This window comes from Calonectris borealis, chromosome 6, assembly GCF_964195595.1.
Source record: "Calonectris borealis chromosome 6, bCalBor7.hap1.2, whole genome shotgun sequence".
NCBI classification, from domain to species: domain Eukaryota; kingdom Metazoa; phylum Chordata; class Aves; order Procellariiformes; family Procellariidae; genus Calonectris; species Calonectris borealis.
Genome location: NC_134317.1, coordinates 22,039,780 through 22,059,459, shown reverse-complemented (window position 1 = coordinate 22,059,459; position 19,680 = coordinate 22,039,780). Strand labels below are relative to the sequence as shown.

Sequence of the window (19,680 nt, the reverse complement as noted above, 5' to 3'; positions counted from 1 at the left end):
TTAAAAATGTCTGTTTCTTGGGGGGTGATACTTGCGATCTCACCTGCAATTTTAGATTCTCTGATCTTCATTGGTGTCATAGAAATCTTCTAAAAGTCTTAACAGCTTCCTGCCAGGTTTGGTCCTGTTAGCTCCTGTGATGACCCCAGTCTTTCCGTTGCAGAGCTAGTTTACTTAACGCTTCAGCATCTGAGATGTCTTATGTAAGCTGAGTATGAAAAAAAAAAAGGACTTTCACCAGACAGTCTTTTTATGTCTTAGAAAATTGAGTTCCACAGTTTGTGACTCAGTTTACACAGGTAATTCTTTTATTTATGAGTTGTTGTCGTGGTTTAACCCCAGCCGGCAACTAAGCACCACACAGCCGCTCGCCCACTCCCCCATGGTGGGATGGGGGAGAGAATCGGAAGGGTAAAAGTGAGAAAACTCGTGGGTTGAGATAAAGACAGTTTAACAGGGAAAGCAAAAGCCACGCACGCAAGCAAAGCAAAACAAGGAATTAATTCACTGCTTCCCATCGGCAGGCAGGTGTTCAGCCATCTCCAGGAAAGCAGGGCTCCATCACACGTAACGGTTACTTGGGAAGACAAACGCCATCACTCCGAACGTCCCCCCCTTCCTTCTTCTTCCCCCAGCTTTATATGCTGAGCATGACATCATGTGGTGTGGAATATCCCTTTGGTCAGTTGGGGTCAGCTGTCCCGGCTGTGTCCCCTCCCAGCTTCTTGTGCACCCCCAGCCTGCTCGCTGGTGGGGTGGGGTGAGAAGCAGAAGAGGTCTTGACTCTGTGTGAGCACTGCTCAGCAGTAATGAGAACATCGCTGTGTTATCAACACTGTTTTCAGCACAAATCCAAAACATAGCCCTAGACTAGCTGCTATGAAGAAAATTTAACTCTACCCCAGCCAAAACTAGCACAGTTGTTTAGATTATGAAGGAGAAAAAAGCCTCTGCTTGAAGTCTTCTATTGATTTTTATTTTCCTAAATGCTTCAGAAGATGACTTGGAACTGAGACTAGTGCAGCTTGTCACTGTTGGTGTGCGCCTGTTGGTCTTTGGACTGCACATTCCTATACACTGAAATAACAGGTCTGTTGAAGATGCAGAAATAATAGCAGTAGTTTATATGAATGGAAGGAACTTAATTAAAGTAGAAAAAAATCTACTCCCTTTTAGTGGTTAAATAATTTTCCAAATATTCATTAACTTTTGTTTAAAATGCACAGATAATAAAATATAGATCTTTTGTAACACTTTTTTTTTTTTAAAGTAGCTTTAATTTGGAAAACTGTTGGAAAACAATCAAATGAGATTTGTGATGCAAGTCTTTATTTTGGGAGGACTTGACTGTAACCTTTGCCAGGCTTCTGTGCGTGGTGACAATATGCCAAGTTGGATATGAAATCATAGTAGGGTAGAGGACCCTGAGCTTCTCTGTATGTAGGATAGACTTTTGCTTGAGACTTCATAGAAATGTTAGTTGAGGGCTGGGGAGGATATCATAGTGTGAGGGAGGAGTGATAGTGTGAAAGATATCCGTATTCCTGATTTTTCTCTGTGAAAGACATTCTCCGAGTTGTGATGCCCACTTTGATACGCTACTAGTTCTTTGCAGATGGGTAGATGCAAGACTTCCTTAACAACCAAAACTGTTACACAAAAATGATGTGAGTAGTAGCTTGGTTTTCTCACTGTGTGCGTGTTATTTAATAGGTTATTGGAGCTTTGATGCAAGGTGGATTAAAAGCTCTTACACTCAGTGCTTTAATGCAGGTCTTATAATTTGTATCTCTGTGACTGAAATACAGCAGTTTTACTGGTATCAGCTATATTTTAGACTGTTACTGAAAGTGTTTAAAAGGTTTTTGAGAGTTAGAGGATGTGTAAAATATTCTGTGCTAACTTCAAACTGGTAGCATGGCAAGTATTTTGGGATTTTTTTTTTTCCTTTGGCATCCTTTATAAGACTTTTTGCTGTTTTTCTTTAATAGTGTCAGCCTGCTGTTAATGACGAATATAGTGAAGTTCCATGTGCAGTGAATCTTGTCTTAAGATTAAGGTAAGAGATTCTTCTATTTATTTTAGCGTTCCTTAGTTAGCTGTATTATTCTTGATCTCCCTCATTACTTTCATAATCTTAACATAAAATAAGTGTTAACCTCTTTAATCTCCCAGTATGACCAGTATGAATAGTGTTTCTGTGACTAATTGCTGTCTTTTAATTGCTTACTGAAATAGTGTAAAATGAAAAGCAGAGTATGAATGTGGCTTCAGGCTAAGTGTACCCATCATTAAGTATTTTCTTTCTTTTTTTCCTTGCAATGCAGGATCACAGTGAGAGATTTTTAATGAGTTTCTTTCACACTTCAGCAGTCAGCGTCTGACAGAAATAAACCATAGCTGTATTACAAGTTGCCTACTCAAAACGTTTTTCACTGGCAAGTTTGATCAGCCACTGTGAAGAAGTGACAGATATTTTAGAAAAATGGATACAAATATGTTGTCTGACTTAAATTTATACATAGTTAAAATGAATCAAATTACCTTTAATTAAAATCAGTTTATAACTTAAGATTTGAATTGTTTAATTATGCAGTCTAGTTCTTGGATAAAGTATTTTTTCATAAGAAGCTTTGATAACTTTCTATGTATTTACAGCCATTTTCCTTAAATCACTAACTTAATTAAAAAACTTACTGCCCCTCACTTTAAAACTTGTTTGCATTGACGGGATATCTGAGAGGTTGTAAACTCTTAATTACTGCTATGGGGAAAAGTTAAATGTTATAGGGTTTTTATGCTAGCAAAAAGAAAAAATTAAATAGAGAAATATTTACAAAGTTACAACCAGTATGTTAGAAACAAATAGCAGATTTATGCCTAACAAGTGGCTTCAAAACAGTAACATCAAAAACTGTTAGCAATCAGAAAAAAGAAATCTACACAGAATGAGAGCCAAGTTCCAAAATCTATTATCTTCCCTTTTCTTTGACTACTTTTCTAGTGCCAGCCGCAAAAAATTGTGTGGCTGCCAAAGGTTGTTTACTGAAGGGAGGAGTAATAAATTTTATTGTGGGGAGAGAAAAGACTTAGAGATTGTTTGGAATCAGTTTAGTTGTCCAATTTACATAACTGCCCAGTTATGCTATCAATATTATTTTTCATCTCTCTGCTGACAGACAGGTAGATGAAACCATTTACAAACCAGACCAATTTATACTGCTATGTGGATGTACTGGTGAGGTGCTTTGGGTATTTTTAAATTACGATGAAACCTCTAGAGTGATTAGCTTCTACCCAGTTACTTGCAGTGTTGGTATATCCACAGGGCAAACATTTAGTTCTGCAAGCACAGTGAAATGTCAGGGATTACACTTTCAGTTTTCTGCAGCTCTTAAGCCAGAAGTGAAGGAAGATTGATCCTAGGAGACTGGAATTTCCAAACTCTTATTTGCACGATGAACTTTTGTTCTTGTTAAGGATCCTCTTAATTCATGGGTGAAAAAATTCTCTCCCCTTACCCTCCCTAAAAGTGACTCTGTAGTAACTAGATTAATGTGTTACAATTATGAAGGTTTAGATGGTTATTGGTAGAGAGAGAAGAAACAAGAATTTCAATTTTAGGAACCAGAAGGTTTCCTTTAAACAAAACAAAACAAAACAGCAGATACACTCTGGGGCCTGGGAACACTGTTAACGGTGTCTTGGAAAAAACAAAAATCTGATGCATAATTTTGCTGAGCATTTTGTTAATTTAAGCTGACCTGCTTTCGAGTGAAGAATGCTCTGCGGTGCAAACTCCTGGCCCCGTGTGAGCTCTGGCTGGGTCCTGCCTCAGTGGTAGGAGGTGGGCTGAGTTATGCATCTTAACACTGTGTGTCTGTGTTTCCTTCTGATGGAAACCTGAGCATGTGAGTAGAGTCAGAGCTAGCACATAATCAATGTGTGTGTGTGGATGTTTGAGGGGAATATAGGAGCAGCACTCTTTTCCTTTAGTTGGGACTTTGCAAAGTGCATATCTAAGAACGAGGGCTACAAGCTCCATCTATCTCTGCCCAGTGGTGTAGATTCAGAGTTTGTACTTAAGCATTTCTTTATATTTGCTACTTTAAAAGCAAGAGTTATTCTGTTTATGGAACATTTGCAGAAATTCACTGCTATATATATTGTGTTTAGCAAGGTACCTCTGATGGCATTTGAATAGTTGTGCTTCCTCTTCACTGTTGGCCCCAGGAGGGGAACAGCTGAGGCTGTGTGAGCATGGCAGGGCTGAGCAGGCTGCTGAATACTTGTCAAGAATTATATTCGAATGTCTTGTTCTTCAGTAAGTTGACAGAAACCTTATTCGGGAAAAGGAGCTAATGATTATTTGTTAACTTTTAACAAAATAGTTATGTTTCTTCTATTATCGGATTACCTGTGGGGAGTTATCTCAGCTCATTTGCCTGTCAGTGTCAAGTATCTGTCAGTATATTCTATTATAGAATCATTAAGATTGGAAAAGACCTCTAAGATCATGGAGTCCAACCGTCAACCCAACACCACCATGCCCACTAAACCATGTCCCTCAGTGCCACATCTACACGTCTTTTAAATACCTCCAGGGATGGTGACTCCACCACTTCCCTGGGCAGCCTGTTCCAAGGCCTGACCACTCTTTCAGTAAAGAAATTCTTCCTAATGTCCAATCTAAACCTCCCTTGGTGCAACTTGAGGCCATTTCCTCTCATTCTATCGCTTGTTACTTGGGAGAAGAGACCAACACCCACCTTGCTACAACCTCCTTTCAGGTAGTTGTAGAGCGTGATAAGGTCTCCCCTCAGCCTCCTCTTCTCCAGACTAAACAACCCCAGTTCCCTCAGCCGCTCCTCATAAGGCTTGTGCTCCAGACCCTTCACCAGCTTCGTTGCCCTTCTTTGGACACGCTCCAGCACCTCCATGTCCTTCTTGTAGTGAGGGGCCCAGAACTGAACACAGTATTCGAGGTACGGCCTCACCAGTGCCGAGTACAGGGGCACGATCACGTCCCTGCTCCTGCTGGCCACACTATTTCTGATACAGGCCAGGATGCTGTTGGCCTTCTTGGCCACTTGGGCACACTGCCGGCTCATGTTCAGCCGGCTGTCAACCAGCACCCCCAGGTCCTTTTCCTCCGGGCAGCTTTCCAGCCACTCTTCCCCAAGCCTGTAGCGTTGCATGGGGTTGTTGTGGCCCAAGTGCAGGACCTGGCACTTGGCCTTGTTGAACCTCGTACAGTTGGCCTCGGCCCATCGATCCAGCCTGTCCAGGTCCCTCTGCAGAGCCTTCCTACCCTCCAGCAGATCAACACTCCCGCCCAGCTTGGTGTCATCTGCAAACTTACTGAGGGAGCACTCGATCCCCTCATCCCGATCATTGATAAAGATGTTGAACAAGACCGGCCCCAGCACTGAGCCCTGGGGAACACCGCTCGTGACCGGCCGCCAACTGGATTTAACTCCGTTCACCACAACTCTCTGGGCCTGGCCGTCCTGCCAGTTTTTTACCCAGCAAAGAGTCCCTGTCTAGCCATGAGCCGTCAGCTTCCACACATTCCAGGAATCTTCTAGACTGTTTCCTCTCTGCCGTGTTGTATTTCCAGCAGACGTCTGGTAAGTTGAAGTCCCCCAGGAGAACAAGGGCTAGCGATTGTGAGACTTCTGCCAGCTGCTTGTAGAATGCTTCATCTGCCTCTTCATCCTGGCTAGGTGGTCTATAACAGACTCCCAGCAGGGTATCTGCCTTGTTGGCCTTCCCCCTCATCCTTACCCACAAGCACTCGCCCTTATCACTATCATTGAGCTCTAGACAATCAAAACACTCCCTAACATACAGAGCCACCCCACCGCCTCTCCTCGCCTGTCCCTTCTGAAGAGCTTATAGCCATCCATTGCAGCACTCCAGTCATGAGACCCATCCCACCATGTTTCTGGGATGGCAGCTAAGTCATAGCTACCCCGCTGCACAATGGCTTCCAGCTCCTCCTGTTTGCTGCCCATGCTGCAGCAAAAAAAAGCTTTTCATCTTTGACCTGACTGTAGGCACACTAGTAGTGGCCCTGGCCTGGCAGTGTAGGTTTGACACTGGCTTTCCAGTGAAGTATTTACAAGCTTGTGCCACACCAGGTAATGTAAGTGACAAGCTAACGAGATGCTATTTCAGGAAGGCAGTAGTGTTCCGAATATTAAAGTGTTAGTGCTTGAACTATTGCTGTAATCTGTTTTGCACTAATTCAGCTGTTTTTTCTGTTTTTTTAGTGGAAGGGCAGTTTTATGTGATTCCTTCATAAAAGTCTGAAAAATAAATTTCCTGTATCACAGGATGTGAACCTGGAGGCCCTCAGTCTCTCATGGTCAGTTGTGGGTTACAGAGGAAGCCGCCCTCTGCGTTCCAGCCGTAGGCAGCTGTCCTGCTGGAATTGTTGTGGGGTAAATGAGCTTACATTTAGGGCAGCTGTGTATGCTCTCACCCCTAACTGCTCTCCTTTGTTGTAGTTAACTTACTGAGTAAACATTTTTTGAGCATCTGAAAGTAAAAATACTGCTAGTTTTGGCATTTGTAGTGAATAAAAGTGATGTAGATTACTTGCTTTGTGTCACATTTGCTGTGTGAATCCGCAGCATTCCCTTGGGATTGTAAGGTAGTAAACAGCTAATATCCTCACAGGGATTTCTGCATTTATCTACCTCCACTGCAGATTTTAAACTATTCTGTTGATGTCTTTTGGTGAATTGATCATTAAGTCATATAGCTCATAGAGACTTGAGCACATCAGAGGACTTTTATGGGATTTGTTAAAATGAACCGTAACTTGTGAACCATATTGTTATGGAGCAAGTTAGCTACAGTATGAGGATAGAAACAATTTCCTGTTACACTTCATCTACTACTATTATATAGCTGTTAAATTATGGCTTGATATTCAGATAAACATCGTGAACATTAGATGCCAGACTTGAAGACTCAAAGCTCAGTATATCATCCAAAATGTTGGAAGGTTTTTCTTTTAAAATAATTCGCTTGAGGCAATCACATTATATAAACTGCAGTAGCTTGATGAGTGCAGAACACACTGGTTTTAGATGCTGAGAATTACTGTTTAAGGGAAAAAAAAAAAAGTTCAGTACTGATGTTGGTGAAAATGTAAATAGCGGCAAAACACAAGAGGAATGAATTGACTGATGGGGAGGATGAGAGGGGAAGGGCAGTAAACACGTCAAGAGAAGGCTCAGGAAGGCCTCATCTCTTCATTGCTTTCTTTTGCTTCCCCAGAGAGGGGCCGTGGGGTAAGGGGACAGCAAAAGGTGAGCATCTCAGATGGGAAGGAGCCCCTCCTGTTCGATGGAGGCTGGCTGGGCTGGGACCTGAGGGGAGAGGGCATTTCCCCAGCGTCCTGAGGCATGAAGGGATGGTGGAGAGAAAACCCTGATGGCGCGTGCGGTACTGCTGATTCCTTGGCTGGGGAACTACCTTGGTTACAGAGGGTTTGTCATGGAAGTTGGTGCAAACATTTAGAGCCTGATGGGCAGAAACAACTTAATATGAGGCTTGGGAGTGTGGGCCAAAAGGTTTGAAGAGTAGTGCCTGGAGATTTGAGACAGGGCAAAGCCTGGGGAGATGAGCAACCTTCAACAGGAGCGAGGGGCAGGGTGGGGAAGTAAGTGCTCCTCTGGATTGTTTTTTTTCCTCTTTTACAGTGAGGCTATGCTGCACCAAAACCCATCAGATTTTAGATGATAGTTTTGCATTTTTTTCCTAGTAGTATATTCCAATAAAGGTTGTTAGTACCCATGAAAATTAAAAATTACCTTCCCAAAGGAGGAATTCTGGCAGAAGAATCAATGCATTTCAGTAATTCTTTTACTGGATGGTCAGGTTCTGTTATTTTTCCCAAGCAGAGCAGGGTTGGACTCATTAGTAATTGAGTAGGGAATGCCAAGTTAACACCAGCCTCTGTTTAGTGCAATTGCCTTGTGGATGAGAAGCACAACTCACATTCTGAAATAATCTTTAAAGAATCCCATCACGCTCTTTATACAAGTGCTGGTATTTAACTCTGTTAATCTGGATGGTTTCCAACTTGAGTATCTGATTTTTCTGTCCTTAACTTGTATTTAATACCATTTTGTTTTAGTAGTTTTCTCAGTAGGACTAACTTATAAAAATATTCTCTACTGTCGGAGTTGCTTCTTCAGTTGGAGACAGCAATTTCCGATTTATTTTCTATCTTTTGCGCTGTTGTGTCTTGGAGTATGTTGGCCCAGAAGTGAAATTAGCAGCAGTGTGTTTTAGGTAATTCCATGCAAAGCTTTTAAAAGGCTCTAGTATTAAATACTTAATACAGACCATTAGTATTTTAAAGCTCAAGTTTAATTAAGAGACTGTGCTTGAATTTTGCAATGAACTGAAAATATTGGTTCTCAGTTGTTGCTTGATCTGTTGCCATGGCATGTAACTACAACCCAGACTGTCTGAGCGATTACATTGAAATGCTGATGCTTTATATCCTCACCCTCACAGAGGAAGAAGAATTTGAGAGTGGGGAGGAATGAAATCTGTAATCCAAATTTTCTCCTGTGAGGCTGTGCGCACCCTGTGTCTTGGCAGTGGACCCTGGCAGGAACTCTGCAAAGAGAAGTTTAAGGCAATTGTCTGTGATTTAGTCCTCCGACGGGACTGTTCATGCCACCAGGGAAAGGGGGTGGGGAGGAATTATCACCCTTGATTTGAAATTTCCAGTCTAGCCACCAAGCTGTTACAGTTACAGATTTAGGAAGGTCAGAGGGTTTGAGTAGTTAAATTAATAACAGAGACATTTCATGTTAAATTAGGAGACTTGTTAATGGTTAATAGTTAAGAATTGCAAATTATCTGAAGCAATCTAAGATGGTTAAATTAGCTCCTATGACAGGAAGATAATTTACTGATGGTAAATTGGAATGTCCCAGGACCTAATTTAGTACAGTTCCTGCGCACTAGATGAATTAAGCCTGTGGAAAACCAGAAGGGACGAATGGAACATTTTTAGTTGATGCGCTGGCAAATGGGATACTTCTGTTACGTTATTGCGTATCTTATTTAAAATAGTGTGTAGAGAAAATGCTAAGGCAGAATTGTATGTAATGGCACTCTGATCGTGTTATTTATAGATAAACATTTGTGCACGTCTCTATTTCTTACAAAAACATTTCTTCAGCTAATATAGCTGGTTTGTCACACTTTGAAACTGTGTGTCGTGATCCTTTCTGAGGAATAAGTCTTCTGGGGAGCTGGACTGACAGATACAATTCAGAATGGCAAGTCCAAGGAGCAGCTGGCAGCAGGCAGTTGCCTATGCGGCGCTACAGCGGGAGAGCTGTTAGGACTCAAGTGAAATGTGATTTCCTCTGCGTGCCAGAACATAGATGATGAGATATCACTCACTAGTCTGAGCTGAAGCTCAAGTGCTAATCTTTCTGCTTTCATGTAGGTCTGGTTTTTTTGATCTTTCTTACAAAATTCATTACATGTAAAGTTACAGAAAAAGCATACTTGGCTGGAGGTAACTAGTAGAGCTACTCTTATGTTGTTAATATTTAAGTTTGAGGCTTAGATTTTTAGGAGAAAAAACCTGCCTATAAACAAGCAAACCCCAAAATCTGTTCTGGCTAGAGGCGGAATGAGCTTGATAATTGGCTTAGTACCATAACCAGAGTTCTTGATTCTCTTTCTTTTTTTTTTTTTTTCTTCTAGTTTTCTTGGTATCTTAAACTTCTCTTTTTCCAATCTCGTATCATTCTGATCTCTTTTGTAAGAAGTAGGCCTGATGTGTATCCTTCACCAAGGGCAGGTATTTCTCATCATTTTTGCTGTTTAGAGTGACTTCTGTTCTCCAGTGTATTTAATGACAAAATCCACAAACTCAGCTGTGTGGTAGATTTACAACTGGAAAGTAACAGAACTTCTCTATAGGCTGGGGATTGATCCAGTAACAAACATCATAAACAAAACCATTTGCAGAATTCTTGAAATAAATGTACTTGTGATTACAGTATTGAGCACTGTCCTATATTTTAATTTGCCATCACCTCTAAGGCTTTGCCCTGGGAATTAGGGAGGTGTGGGGACATGGTTACTGAACTGAATTTTATTTTCACAGCATGGAGATTTGATTTAAATAACTTGTTTAATCGTGATTAAATCATGACTGAAATCAGTAAGGAGGGACCCTTGATTAAACTATCGATTCTAATTCTGTTTTCCGTTTGTACCTCTATTATTTCCTTCAAAGCTTGCTCTTTAAAAATGGTAAATAATGCATTTCTTATTTACTACTTAAGGATGTTTCTATGCCTTGCTGTATTTTTATTGAAAATAAATCAAACATTTAAAAAATTATTTTAATTATGACCTAAATAATTCTGGATGCAATCGCCATACTATCACTTATTTACTAGAGAACTGGTATATTTGTTTATCAAAACAACTTTTGTATGTAAAATTGATAATTATTGAGCCAGGGAATCAATATATTGTTTCTGCTTATTAAATTTAGGTTGTCAAGAAGATTTGCATGTCTAAACATTTAGATGGCAAAGAATTAGGCATTTAACCTGCATAGCTGTAGTTGTAAATTATGCAGGCATTTGGGGGTGTTGCGGATACTGAAATTTTAAAATCGCTAGAGCTTTTTTATTCCATTCTGACTTTTTATTGTATTATTTACAAAAGAAAGAAAAAAAAAAAGGGGAACAAAAAACAACAAACAAACCAAAACACCACTCCCAACCTCCTTTATGTTAAAGGAAATAGTTTAAAGCTTGAATTGACCTCAGTGTTAAAGGTAATTTTATTTGTATTATTAATGGCGTCGTGTATGTTAATGGTCAACTGTAATATGGCCTACCTTTTGATAATTCAAAATTTAATTCTGATTAGATATTTTTCTAATAGTTTTGAAGATATTGCATTTACCTTGAGAGGCCACAGTGTTTCATCCATCTGGATGTGGTGACATAGTACACTTGGCGGGGTTGAAACCATTTTAAATAATTTTGTCTGCTTTGGCTGTTTGTTCCCACTTAGTGTTGTGGTTCTCTATCTTTCCACTTTGCACTGGTAGGGGTGTTTCTGGGACTGTGTTGGGTCATTATAAAGCAGTCAGGTTTTGGTTGGTTGGTTTGTGACTTCTGATATTTTTGAGGGGAAAGCAAAATTTTAACTGAACTCATTTCACTGATCCTGTTTTGCTCCACAAAGCAATTGTCATTGCTGCTGTAGTGGGGCCAGGGAATAGCCACAAGAGGTGCCCTGGGACACAGGTGGGACAAGAACTTAACAAATGAGCAGGCTTCGCTGGTGAAGCCTATTTATTGTAAAGCTACTTTTGAGAAAGTTTGGCCCATGGCAGGAAAACTAGATGAAACCTTTGAAGATTTTAAAACAAAGCTTGGACTTTTTGCCATGCTTCCCACTCTTCTTGATAAGCTAGTCGGGATCCATGAATTTTAGATGGATGTTATGCAGATTGTCGTAATTTCATGGTGGCTCAGATGTCTTTCTGGTTTACCTACAAGTCTGCTTTGGTTGCAATGGTAATGTACTGGTAGAACATCAGGAGTGAAAAACTCCGAGCCAATGGCATTGAAAGCATACATACATCCAGGGAGCTTTTGATTCAACATGTTTAAAAGATTTTTGCTTTGGATAGGGCAAAAGGTTTCTCTGAGCCTTTTCTCAAAGCCTGTTTTGTGCACTTGGGGGCTTACACGTCTCTATTAAAAAAAATACATATTCCTGTAGAACTTGTTGCAAGTCTTTTGTCTTGATTTTACAAATGAAATCACTTTTCTACAGCTCTATTCTGAAGTACCCCTAGCCTCCTGGCAATGATCTGCCTTTCACACTTTCTGATTTAAAGAACTGAAATTTTCTTAAAGCATTTTGGCCATTTTACAACACTCTACTTGGAGAATTTGTCACTGGACTAACAGGTTATAATCTCTCTTCTTGTGCACCAGGCATGTAGAAGCATACAAAGTAAGCCTTTGCATGTTTAATCTGTTAGTTGCTCTGGTATCTCTTATCGGTCAGGCAGAGGAAGTATCACTTCGGTCACGCAGCTAATACAGGTTTGACTTCCTTAAACTGTGCACTGATCAATGATGTTTGGTATCAAGAAGTACAGAGGTCTTTCAGAGAGATACTCGGAGGGGGTAAGTTAAACAATTGGCAAATCCAAGAAAGGCAACTATAACCACAGTGTGCTGTAATGTTTAACAAAGTGATCAAATTATGTGCATGGCAGTTGTCCTCTCTGTTATTGAAATGCTCCCACTGAATACTTCAGGGTGATTGTTTTTTAACATTATTGATGTCATCTTATCGTGGTTTAACCTGGCAGGCAGCCAAATACTACGCAGCCGCTCTCTCACTCCCCCCCGCCCCCCCCCCAGTGGGATGGGGAGAGAATTGGAAAGGTAAGAGTGAGGAAAAACTCGTGGGTTGAGATAAAGACAGTTTAACAGAACAGAAAAGGGAAAATAATAATGATAATGATAAAATATACAAAATGAGTGATGCATAGTGCAATTGCTCACCACCCGCACTGACCGATAACCAAGTAGCGATCGGTACTTCCTGGATCACGCGTACTGTTCATATACTGAGCATGATGTCACATGGTATGGAATACCCCATTGTTCAGCTGGTCTGGCTGTCCTGATTATGTTCCCTCCCATCTCGTGTACCTAGCTCAGTCAGTAGGCACGGGAGCTGTCCTTGGACTAGGAGAGTACATACTAAATCCAAAACACAGCACTAGGAAGAAATTTAACCCTATCCTAGCCGAAACCAGGACACATCTGTACTTAACTCCAGTTCTTTCTAGGAACAAGTCAGTTCTAGATCATTTCTGGTTTTGGCCAAGCATTGAGATTTTACCACATTAGTAAATTCTCAGTATAACTGCGTACTGCCTTTCGTTGTATTTCAAGTGCTTGTTAAAAGTATTGACGCTTTTCACAAGTTAAATCTTTACCACTGCTTTTTAAAAAACTTTTGTGCTAATTCAGGAATAATTTTAGGGGAAAAAACTTACGATTAATATTGCCCTCAGCAACAAAACTGATAGCTCTTTGTCTAAGTTGTTTCCACCTGCTGATACATGAGAGCAAGTAGGAAGTGTGAGCCTCAAAAAAGATGATGCAAGTGAATACTGCTTTTCACTGCCTATGCAGAGAAATGGGTCACTGAGAATTGAGGTAAAAAAAAATATTGTTTGTTCCAGAGTTTGCTATTTGACTTAGCTGGGAATGAATATAACAAGGAAAAAAATTTGAAGGGCTTATAACATTCTTTTGATTTAGCTTCTGGCATCAGCAGCTGCAGAGAGAGAAGACCCTATTTAAAAGCATGTTTAGGTATAGATATATCTAAAATGTCTCTAGTTCTAACACTTCTGTGTCAAGGAATGAAGACTTGGGGCTGTAAACCAGTGGGTGGAGAGGAAGGACTTAATGTTCATATGTCGCTTCTAAAATGATAAACATGGTTTTGTATACGTGCCTGGTGGTACTTGTGTGTATCAGCTAGTCTTCTTGTGTTTCTTCTATCGCACAAACTGTGTATTTTCTTAGTTTTGCTATCATATCCCATCCATTTTACTAGATTGAAAGCACTCTAATTTCTTTTAAGTTTTAAGCAAGTTGGGACTGGTCAGCTATGGATAGAGCTGTTGTAAAGTCCTTTTCTGCTGGAGGAGCTGTCAGCTACCTGGAGCTGTGGACACTGTTCTTAGCTGATCTAATTGTGACCATAACAATTCACTTGGTGGCTGCTTTTTGTAATGTGCCCTTGCCTTTTCTGTATGGTAGATGGCATACAGATGGTAAATCTTTAACAGGTAACTGCTGTCTCATTCCAACAGGTTAACAGTCACATGGCAGTGTTTCATTGTGTCATTGGCTGTTTTTCAGTCTTGAAAGCATCATTTGGCTGTGTTTTGCCATTAGTATTGCTGCTGCCTCTTGAAGTACAGTGATTAACAAGTGTGTTGCATCATTTCAGGGATCTGCTCTTTACCTAAGAACATGTAAAGATTAAATGGTAGTGGCAGTGTTTTGTATATTTAACTTTTGAGTCCTATAACTTGATCTTGAAGCATCCTATGCTAAACATGTTCTCTTCTTCCAGTAATGTATATGGGGGGATAAGTTGTAAACCCATGGAGTTTTTTCAGAACCACTGAAGTAAATGGTAAAGTTTTAATGGACGTCAAAGAACTGTATGTTTCAGGACTATGTTTTACTAATACAGAGAGATTTTAATCCCATTGTACTTGGCAATCTGGAAGCAGGGCAGACTTCAAACATCTATGTTGTTCCTACCAGAAGTTAACAGAAATGCCCTTCCATTTAATCTAGAACTGACCTGTAGTCATTAAAAATAAGTTGAGAAGAACCATCTCTCTCCACAGTGCTGAACAGACATGATCTGCTCTTGATAGTATGGTAATGTGTAATGGAGGAGCCTGGATATTGATTAGTAAATGACAGCTGAGCATGGAAGTGTTAGGGAGAAAGGGATTTACATAAACATGTGGTGAATCCTCAGGAGGCTAATGCTTCTTTACAGTAAGTGCTCTCTTCTGTTGTGTTTATGTGATCCCAGAGGAGCTTTAAAGTTGTGATTCGCAAAATTACTTTAATAAACAAACTTCCTCTGCTTTGGTTCTGCTGCATGCAAGGTACCATGACTTCAGGAAAAAAAAAGGGGGGGGAGGAAGAAGTGAGCTGTGATTTTTGTAGGAGTAGGAGAGGGTTCTTGCTTTCCCTGCCCTAGCTGAATGGATAAATTCCCACAGCTGAAGCGTAACAAAATTGCAAGGCAAAGAAAGTAAAGGGACAGAAGAGTTAGATACCAGGCCAAACCTTGAATTTGGGACCAATGGATACGTTCAGTTTCAAAGATTCTTCTCCCGCATCCTCTTTGCAATACAAAAAGTAAAGTGCCAGTTTGCATTTCACTGTTCTATGTATATTAACTGTGTTCTGTAAATACAGTTGAAACAAAGTTTTAATTAATCAAAACTGAGATTAGAAACAGGTACTATATATCTTCAGTAAAGGCTATTTAATAGACAATACTTAAAAAGACAATACTCTGTCACTTAATCAGGATTCTCCTTGAATCAAGCTCTATAGATTGCCAGAAAGTACATTCTGCTGTTAAAAAAAACCCAAAAAAACACAAACAAAAAAACCCATTGTTGCCCACAGAGAAAGTAAACTCACAGTTGTTTTTATGGAGTGGTGCTGTCTTCATGTCTTCCACTGCTACTGTGACCAGTTTTCTCCATGTGTAATATAGGGCATTGACTGAAAAATACAATACTTGTGGAATAAACTAGTGCTATAAAAGCTAGGTTACAAAGGGAACCATGTTTTAACTTGTGCGTTATGCCTTAAGCACGTGAAAGTGAGAAATGGGTGACAAGTTATTGCGAGAAGGAAGATGACCTTTTGAATTTGAATAACATTTGGTGTGGCCAAATAATGTTTGTCCCTCCAGCATTTGAATAGCAAGGAAAAAAAATGTAAGCAAAATTTCTTTAAAAAAACCTGCAAACCCTGCTCTTCTGTGTTTTTCCCTCGATTATATTTCTTGCATTGTACACACAAAGATCTTGCCCCAGAGAGACAGAATGAAAATTGGATGAGTACAGCTCTAGGATGTACAACCTACCTATCACTCTGATTAGTCCACTCCATTTTGATGTGAACTTCTGCTTTCTCTGCAGTCTAAATGAACAAGTCCTTTAAATGCTTCTGTGGTTTTAATTACACCAGCAACTGCAGTGAGGCAGTGCAAGTACCATACTGCTTGCCCTTGTTTCTTAAGCTGTGCTTGTATTTTCCATTCTAACTTAGTTTGCTTCCATGGTAGTTTCAATGCAGTTCGAATTTTGGAGGGAGGAGCATCTGAGACACGTAAATTTTGTACAAGTGTGATAAGTGTGATCTTTATTTTCAGTGTGTGTTTTTTGTTAAAGCACACTGACTTAGACTTGGTCAGTCACTAGTCCTTGATGATGGGGGGAAATTCTGTTCTGGTAGGAATAGGGCTTGTAGGAGTAAGGGGAGGGGAAAGGCTGGTTTGTGGAGAGTGCCATGTGGCACCATGTGTTATGGTGCCATTCATAATAGAGTTTCTACAGTTTTAGTTGAAGACTAATTTATTTCTGGTTCCAGAGAAGGATACGTATTCTGCAGTTGTCTCTTCTACCAGCCAGACTTGTTAGGGTTTGACAAAAGTAGTCATGGACAAACTTTTCTGTTTCAGGGAGTGCACACTTGATGCAGATTTTTTTTAACACGTAGATCAGCTCTGTTGCTGAGTTATAACTAGTCCTGATCCGGAAAGTGGATGGAAGAAATAAGTGCTCTTCTGACTTTCTTCTGAGAATGCTTTCTTGCTTATGATTTGGTTAATTGGACCATGGCCCTCCTCAATGCTGGTCAGGCCCTGAAAGTGCAGAAAGTGTCCCTTTTACCAGGTGACCTGTTCTTTACAAATGGTGCGGGTGCTCTGGCCTCTTAACTACCTTCCGACATGGGCAAACCAAGGACCCTTGCCTGGGCAGAGCTTGTATGTTGTTGACCATACTATAAAGCATAGCTTCTGGGTTTTTTGGTTTTTTTTTTTTGAATGTTTTCACTTACTTCTCTTTGACTGGTAATGTCCTCCATGTTCGACTGGAGCTCAGGAAAAAGAGGATGAAAGAAGAAAGATACATATATAGAGATATATCTTTCTTCTTCTATCTATATATCTATATAGATAGAAGATATATATAGAGAGATGGATATATATAGAGAGATATATATCTTCCTTCATATCTATATAAAATATAGATATTTAATTTTAATCACGCAGAAATATGGAAAAATAAGTGAAAGAGAAAGTAGAGTGTGCTAATAAGAGTGAATAAGAGTGCTCTATCTTTTGCTGCTTCCACTTGTCAGTCCATAGAAATAGTAGAGAATATTTTTGTGCCTTGTTAGGACTGGATAACCATAATACTAATGATGAGAAGAATGATACACTAATGAAAAGAATGGTTAGCATCTAAGCTGGATAATGTTGGTGTAGAGCAATGTACTTTTTACATATGCAAATGGACAAGAATGGGGATGATGAGAACTAAGATTTCTTGGATTGATTTTTCTCTTGGAGGGATGGGAAAGGATGATTAAACAGTTGAATTAAAAAGCATTTGATTAAGAAAACAAATAAAGTTTCATGGAAGGGGATGTATTTGTGAAATGACAGCAGGAGTAAGTGACCATTGATTGAAAGCATGGCTGTCTACAGTGCCTGTAGTGTAGTCTAGACAGTGCTCACTCTCTACGTGACATAGTGATGGAACAGGTGGTGATGGGGGAGTGCCTGTGATTTATGGTTTCTGACTCCATCTGAAAGGAGAGAATGAAAAAAAATCAGGGAATTGCTTCTGCTGTAACTAACCAAAAGCCGTAAATGATGCAGTTTCCACGCGATGTATATGTACTCTGTACTGTTCCACAAGTCAGCTTTGTTGGTTACCATTCTGTTATCACCTGTGTTCTTGGACACTCTGCTCCATCTATTAGTCTTTGTAAACCACGTGTGATGATTGAGTAGCTGAAGTCTGAAAATTCAGCAAGTGATACAGAGACAAAACCTGTGTGTTCTTACGCGCATGCACGCACCCTTCTTTTGGCGTACCTTATTTGAGAATTTTTTTTTTATTTTGGGAAGGAAGAATATACAGTTACTTAGCTATGGTAAGATGCATCTCATCTAGGAATACAGGCTCTCCCCAAGGGCTATATGGAAGATGCTGAAACTTGTGGGGAAATAGAAAGTGGTGTTTCAGATAGCTCTGCATAAGAATTGGTGGATAAATTTGTTGGGAAAAAAAAGTAGTTGTAAAAAAGAATGAAGATCATCTGCTTGATACATAATCAAGCTATCCCAGCATGATTTAGACCTTAAATTTAATTCCAAGACGTCTAATTTTCTTGAATCTCACTTATATTATAGGCATTCTCCGTTTAAGGACAAAAGAAATAATGACATTTTATGTCTCCAATTTACAGTTGCATCATTACACAAACATGATTTCCTATTTTAGTTCAACAATGTAGATCTTTTATCAAGCATGTGGAACATAGTTAATTGACTATAGCAGGATTTTTGCTATGATTAGGCAATTATTTGAAAGGCTTTGTCTTTAAACGCAAATGCCCGAAATCTCTTTCACATCTTAGGATTTTTTCAGTAGAACCATGTCAATCTGAACAGCTGCATAATTTGTTTATTCTTTAATCCTTATTTTTGTAAATATCAGCATTGTTCTGCAAATAATTTCCTTCAAAACAGAGCATCTTTGTTTCATATCCTAATGACAGGATGGTCTAAGTTCATGGGCGAGGGGCTAAGTGATGAAGTTGGCCCATGTGCTGCTTCTGGTTCTTTGAGGAAGCATTATTCCCTAGAAAATCAGATCTAGCAATCATGGTGTACACATCAAGTGGTCCTGATGAAAACAAAATAATACTGAAGATTTGCAAAATATGCTTTCATAAAGTGTAAAGTTTTAAATTCTGAAATTACTTTGCAAGAAAGATGGCTGCCAAAACGTCTTAGCATGTTGTGCTTTGGTGTCACCCTCATTCAAAGCAATTCTGTGGAATTCCTCCTGTTGGAGGTGACTGCGTAATGAAAAGCAACCTGCAGAAAATTAATAAACTGCAGTGTGCTAAAATGCACAAAAGTATTTAATATTAACTATTTTTAAAAAGAGATGGGCTGTTTTTATCCATGATAATCAAGGTTTATTAGTCTGGAATGGCACCGAGCAAGAAGCAAATAAGAGGTTTTATAAGAGATTGCAAAAAGGTCTGAGTTTGCATTTTAAAATAGAAATAACTTTTTCACAAATGCATTACAGAAACAGGGACGATTAAGAAATGATGAAGATGATAAAATTATTAATCACAAAGATACTAAGTGCCGTTCTTCAAATCCTATTTCTGTTTAGCAGAAATAAAGTCTGCGTGTGCTGCTGCATGATAAAGAGTGTAATGGATGTAAGTAAAAAGAGAACTCCAATGGAACAAATGAAATGCTGCTTGGAAACTCTGCCTACAAATAAATCAACAAGTCCAAACAGTTGTCACCAAAGTGTATCAAGGGAACTAGCAAACTAATTTGCAGTAACAGTGACGCTAACTAGAACCAGAGAAGTGTCTGAAGACTGGAGAAGAGCATGAACAGCTTTTAGGGGAGAAGTCGAGTGCATCTTCTATTTGGTGGAATATATAATGGAATAAATAATTTATGGAAATCAATAAATGTCTGGAAGGTAATGGAACCGTAAGCAAAAGCACTTACAGGCTTCTAGCAAATTGCTCTTGCCAAACTTCCTTTGTTTTGCTTTCTTGAATAGTAGTGTACCATTAAAGAGAAAGCAGCAGCGTCCCAAGTTCAAAATAATCAGTGTACAATTCCAGACAGCAAAGTTGGATGGCTGAATACATATCAACCTTCCTTGAATTTTCGCTTTCACTTAAATAAACAGATTTGACTCATTAACTTTCTATTCATGACATTCTGCAATTTGGAGAAAAAGTAAAATAC

The 19,680-nt window shown here is 39.5% G+C and overlaps 1 protein-coding gene across 1 annotated transcript in view; it reads left to right on the top strand.

Annotated features, from left to right (window-relative positions):
- Window positions 1-19,680, top strand: part of STK39 (serine/threonine kinase 39) — a 107,382-nt gene that overhangs the window by 63,271 nt on the left and 24,431 nt on the right. The window contains exon 13 of the mRNA XM_075153124.1: window positions 1,992-2,059. Within this exon, the coding sequence (XP_075009225.1) occupies window positions 1,992-2,059 (68 nt within the window). The remainder of the gene's footprint in view (window positions 1-1,991; window positions 2,060-19,680) is intronic.